The 5,778-nt window shown below is 55.7% G+C and overlaps 1 protein-coding gene across 1 annotated transcript in view; it reads right to left on the bottom strand.

Moving 5' to 3' along the window:
- Pacsin1 (protein kinase C and casein kinase substrate in neurons 1) overlaps positions 1 to 5,188 on the bottom strand; it is an 8,540-nt gene extending 3,352 nt beyond the window's left edge. The window contains exons 1-8 of the mRNA XM_015487574.2: positions 5,026 to 5,188; positions 4,136 to 4,292; positions 2,674 to 2,909; positions 2,099 to 2,254; positions 1,815 to 1,990; positions 1,395 to 1,515; positions 1,181 to 1,308; positions 27 to 214 (exon numbers count right to left, since the gene is read on the bottom strand). Of these exons, the coding sequence (XP_015343060.1) occupies positions 27 to 214; positions 1,181 to 1,308; positions 1,395 to 1,515; positions 1,815 to 1,990; positions 2,099 to 2,254; positions 2,674 to 2,909; positions 4,136 to 4,292; positions 5,026 to 5,088 (1,225 nt within the window). The 5' untranslated portion in view covers positions 5,089 to 5,188. The remainder of the gene's footprint in view (positions 1 to 26; positions 215 to 1,180; positions 1,309 to 1,394; positions 1,516 to 1,814; positions 1,991 to 2,098; positions 2,255 to 2,673; positions 2,910 to 4,135; positions 4,293 to 5,025) is intronic.
- Positions 5,189 to 5,778: the final 590 nt, after the last annotated feature.

The raw sequence follows: 5,778 nt of genomic DNA, 5'->3' as shown, positions 1-5,778 counted from the left end.
AGACGCGCCCGCCCCGCCCACCGTACCCGCCTTGAAGCTGAGTTCGTCCTGCTCCTGGCCGTCGTAGTCGTAGAGCGCCCGCACGCGGACTCCCTTGGTGTCATCCTCGAAGGGGTTGGCGCCTCCGTTGGCCTCATTGCCCCCGAAGGGGTTCCCGCTCTCGTCGTCCGACCACTCGGCGGCGTAGGGCTGCCCTCTGTCGTAGCTGCTAACGCTGAAATGCAGACGGAGGACCCCTCAAGAGTGGCCCCAGCTGCGTCCTTAGTGTTAGCCCCCTCCTCCTAACCAGAGCTGGAGCACCATAGTCCACCAAGCCTGGAGCGGGGATCGGCCATACGGGAAGGGGTCTGGAGCCGGTGACTCTCAGGACCGCTCAAAAGTGAACTGAGGCAGGGCCATCTGCATTATAATTTCAGCTCTTGAAAGGGAGGGTGTGCTGAAAAATAGCTGACCCTTCCTTCATCTGAAAGGAACAACACCTCCTAATGTTTCAAGAGCCAGGATGCTGAAGCCAAACCTCCTGGCATCATTTCCTGGCTCCGAGGTTTACTAACTAGCTGTGTGACCTTGGGTAAGTCACCTAAATTCTCTAGGTTCCTGTTTCTCCACCTGTCAAATGGGAATATTTACACACTTCCCAAAGTGGTAGAAGGCTTGAATGAATTAACATAAGGAAAATGCTTAGAGGAGTGGCCACTGACACCCAGCAGATAATCTAGGATCAATACTTCTACATTTTGTTTATTTATTTTTGGTACTGGGAATTGAACCCAGGGTGTAACCCCTGAGATACATCCCCAGCCATATATATATATATATATATATATGTATATATATATATGTTGTAGTTGGAAACAATACCTTTATTTATTTATTTTTTTAATGTGGTGCTAAGGATTGAACCCAGGGCCACACATGTGTGAGGCAAGCGTTCCATCGCTGAGCCACAACTCCAGCCCCAGCCTTTTGTTTTTTGAGGAAAGGCTGGCGTCAAATTTACAATCCTCCTGCTTCAGCCATCTGTTGAGAGCCACAGCTGAAGGGGCCCCAGCAAACCAAGTGTCTGGGATGACAGGTGTGTGCCACCACGCCCGGCTTGCGTCTTCTCTTTAAAGGAGATGTGCTTGCTATGATCTAGACCATTCCTTGTCTCCTCAGGAGCTCCATGGGAGACACTCACCTGCCACGGTCCCCAGCCTGGGAGGTGGACTCCACTGCCCCCGTGGCATTGCTCAGTGCCACTCCGTCTGCCTTCTTGGGCTGCTTCTCCTTCTTGGCAGTGGTGTGGGGAAGGTCTGGGTTCCACTCCTGGGGGACAGGAAACAGTTAGGCTCAGGGGTTGTGTCTGAGGCCCCTTTCCGTCTTTCTAGGCTCCTATTCCCACACACCCTCACCTCAAACTGGGGCCAGTTCATGGGCATGCCAGGGCCGCTGGTGCTGCGGAACCATCTGAGGTCCTCCTGGGCATCAGCTCCCCGGATGGCCTGCTCCAGTTCACGGTACACATGGATGTAGCTGTGCGAAGGGAGGATGGGAGAGGTGGAGGGCACAGGTTCACCATGGCCTTGTCTCGTTCCATGCAGGGGGCGGGGCACTGCACGCCCCCAGTCAGGAATCAAGCAGGTTTTCCAGCAGGCTCCTTCCTCCACTCCACCTCGGCCACTCACCCGTCCACCCAGGTGTATGTTTCTTGGGTGCTTAGTACACATCTCTTCCGTGGCCCCTGCAGCTCTGCCCTCCCCTTCCTGTCACTGGGCCTGAAACACCCACATGCCAGCTGTGCTGTGCCCTGCGTGCCCATCCTGCCCAGGTACCTGCTGTTCTCAGCCAGGTTGAGGTGCCGTTTGATGTCCAGCAGCACCTCCTTGAGGAAGACAAGTCGCTTTTCCTCAAATTGCTGGCACTGTTCAAATACCTGCTCCATGCCCTCCATGTACTGGGGCGTGGTCTTGCCCACATCTTCCAGCACCTTCTCGTACTTCTCCTGAGTCTGCAGGCACCCAGACGGAGGGTGGTGAGACCTTGCCAGATCTGCAGCTCCCAGCCACCACCCACTCATGGCCCTCAGGTCCCTGCTGCCACCCCAGCCCAGCGGCACCTTCTGCACGTCCTGCTTGCACTTGTCCACTTTGTCCTGCAGCTTCTTTTGCTGCTCAGGTGTGACCGACTGCTCTGTCTTGCTGTTCATCTCCCGGGTCATGGCCAGCTTCTCCTCTTTGCAGGCCAAATGGTAAGACTTCTTGGCCGCCTCCAGCTGTGGGCAGGGGAGGCAGGGGACAGGGCTCCCACAGGTCAGCAGGAGCAAATATGGTAGATCATCAGCTCTGCCCACTGCCCACTCCCGGGGAGCTGGGAGCACACAGCCCTGGCTCCAGGCATTCAGGAACAGTGTGTCCCTGCAAGCACCCTCCTGTCAGTCAGGTAATGCAGAACACGCCCCATCTGTGGATCCAAGGGGCAATGTGCCCTCCTACACCTGCCTGAGGACAGTCTCCTTCTCCATGGGTCTCTCTACCCATGGGGCACTGGCCACCCATCTGTTCTTCCTGGACATGGGTGCTTCAGCCCTGTGTACAGTCCCTGAGGTTAGTGCACTGCCTGCCCCCTGCACAGACATCCTCCCTGCGACCGGCAGCCCTGACCATGCTGCCCACCCCCACCCCATGTGGGCACCTCCTTTATCTTCTTGGCCCAGGGCTTCTGGGCCTTGCGGAAGCCATCTTCAGCCTCCTTGGTCTCCTTGAAGCCGCCCATGATCTGCTTGTGATAGGCGTCCTTCTGCCAGTTCTTGACCTTCTCTAGGTCCTCGTTCAGCAGGTTGTTCTTCACCTCCTGGTGCAGTTCGCTCACCTTGTCCGCCTCTGTCATTATGGCACCCCAGGCCCGCTCCAGGCTGCCATACTGTGGGCCTAGGGAACGGCCGTGGGCAATGAGGACCCATCACCCTTTCCCCGGTGGCCCCCTCAAACCTTTGTCTAGGCCTTTCACTTCCTTCCTGTGGCTATGGAATCGCTCCCCTCTGCTCTCCCTACATTCCATCCACCTTCCAGGGCCCCAACACAGCCACCACCTCCAGGACGCCATCTTTGATTCTCGGCCTTCACACCCTTCTGTAGCCCCACTGGTTCCTTGGGCACCGCCTGCCCTGTGCCCACTCAGTGTCTCCTGCATCAGCACATGAGCCCCACAGGGTGGCCAAGGCTTCCCAAGTGTCCAAAAGCCCCGCACAGTGCCAGCACAGCAAGTGCTCTAGAGAGTTGCTGAATGGGAAAATCAAGAACCCAATGTGACAATGCCAGAAGGTCACAGGGACCAGGCATTCACCTTTGTTGCCTGCATACTGGCACCAGCCAGGCACTGTACTATGGGGTACAGGCTCAGCCCTGCCTTCAGGAGTTGAGAGTCTAGTGGGAGAGAAAAATACTAACAAATGTGTATAAACCTCAACTTGAAACTGTTCTGGGTGATGGGAATCTAGATTCTAGAGACTTGACAACTAGATACAATGCGTGATTGTGGCTTCCACCGTGGACCAGCCTGTACCATTGCTATAGTCAAATTTACTTAGGGGCCATTAAATGTCCCATATTTGGTAACTGGATGAACAAGCATATTCTTGTTCTTAGGCCCTACATGCAGAATTTAGGGGAGATGATGGCTCCAACTTCCTCTCAAATGGTTCAGAAAAAAATATGCAGGGACTGGGGTTGTAGCTCAGCGGTAGAGCATTCGCCTAGCATGCTCGGGACCCTGGGCTCGATCCTCAGCACCACATAAAAAATACATGAATGAAATAAATGTATTGGGTCCAACTACAACTAAAAAAAATAATAAATATTAATTAAAAAAAAAAAGAAATACAAACCAACAGATCGGCAGAGAGAGGTGGTGACTACACGAAGGGTGCCTAGGATTTCTCTGAACTATGGTTTGCAACTTTTCTAGAAACTTAATACAAAAGGTAAATAAAAAGAGCTGAACCGGGAGACCTGGTTTGGTCTAGGGGGGTACAGCCCTGAAAAGGCGCTGGTGGCTAGAGGGCGCAGGGCGCCTCCAAGTGGCTGCTCCGGGGACCCGCCCTTGCGGGGGCGGTGACCAGGGTCGGGAACTGCGCTGGGGACGGTCCTAGAGGCACCTTTCTCGATGAGCTGGCGCCAGCGTTTGGCCCAGTCGGTGAGCTGCTGCGCGTATGCCTTCTCGATCTTGGCGCGCTCCTGCACGCAGTTCATCAGGTCGTTGCACAGACGGTGGCCGTCGTCGATGCGCTTCACGGTCCGCTTGTAGTTCCCCACCTGGCGGTCAAGCAGCGCGCGTGACTCCCGCCGCTCCTGCCACCTCGGCCCTGCCCTGCAGGGGGCGCCCGCCTCGCCCCAGCCTCCAGCAAGCTCGCGCCCGCGGCTCCGGACTCTCTAACTTGCGGGGGTCCCAACAGCCGCAGCACATCCCGCCAACCCTGTGCACCCGCATCCCACTTCAAGCATGATCTCACTGTCAGGAATGCAGAAGGAATTTTATAATTTGGACTTGGGCTAGAATGAATTATTCATTTTGCTCTTGCGGAGCTAAATCTATTATATTTATACAGAGTCATATAAGCATTGAGTTGAGCTGCAGCTTCTTGACACAATATTATGTTTTGTAGACATCTCATTAAACACTTATTAATTTAGGTCTGGCAGTTTTCGTTTTGCGTTTCAGGAGCCAAAAGCAGTTTTTTCCCCCAAGTATCACATACTTCTGGAAGCTCCCGAAACCTGACGCCCCCAGAGCAGAGAGTCAGGAGGAGCCTGTTTCCACACTGTGAAAGGTCACAGGGTCCCTGGAGGTAGTGTGAGAGGGCAGAGGGGCTCTGGGATTCATGAGCAGCAGTCTCACCCCACTGTGTGGCCTCAGCTGCCAGTTGAACACTGAGGGGTTTGGAGGAGTCTGTGGCCTAGGGGTCAATGCCCGAGGCATGGGCAGGGGCCTAGCCTTCCATATCCGGGTGGTCTGGTCCCCAGGACATAGGGATCATCAAACACTCACCTCCCAGAAGCTATCAGTGGTCTCCTCCGGAGCCAGAGAGGCCTCATCGTAGGAACCGGACATGGTGTGGCCGTGGGGAGATGAGCAGGTGTGACACTGTGGCTAGCGGGCTCTGCGGCTCATGCACTGGAGGGCAGAGGGGACACAAGGGGGTAAGGAAAGTTCCCCATCCCCCCTTCCAGACTCGAGTCCCCAGCCTGCTGAAGGATGTGGGAGGGCAACCTTGGATTGAAATGGGGGCTTCCTGCCCAGCAAAAGGTTCTCCATCCCTAAGGTAACCCCAATATTCAACCTGTAGCGCCCTGTGCCAGCCTCCCCATCTCCCCCACACCTGCTCCATCCTCCTCCCCAAATCCATCCAGCTCCTCTGGGTGGCTCCTCTCAGAACCCCAACCCCAGAACCAGCGCCTGTTTCCCTTCCTGAGCTCCTGGACCCCTGCAGTTAGTGACAGCCACATACTGTGTATTCGCGCTGTGTGAATCTGTGGTTTATGTCACAGACACGCACAGCTCCTGGCAGCCAGCCTCAGGCTGATCTTTGTGCATATCCCACAGGCTGTCCCTGAGGCTGGCATCCTGCAGGGCCCCCTGGGGATTCCCAGCGGGCTTCTCAACTCTGCCCTCTCAGATGGGGCTGCTGGGCTCTGTGTGGCCCTACCAGCTTTCCTCTCGGCATCAGCGTTCCCACAGTGACCCAGCTGGGTCCCTGCGCTAGGCCCAAAAACCCCCTCCCCAGACCCACCCCCCTGGGCT

This window comes from Marmota marmota, unplaced genomic scaffold, assembly GCF_001458135.2.
Source record: "Marmota marmota marmota unplaced genomic scaffold, marMar, whole genome shotgun sequence".
Lineage (NCBI taxonomy): Eukaryota > Metazoa > Chordata > Mammalia > Rodentia > Sciuridae > Marmota > Marmota marmota.
Note: the sequence above shows the minus strand (reverse complement) of the source record. Positions and strands in the feature narration are given on the sequence as shown.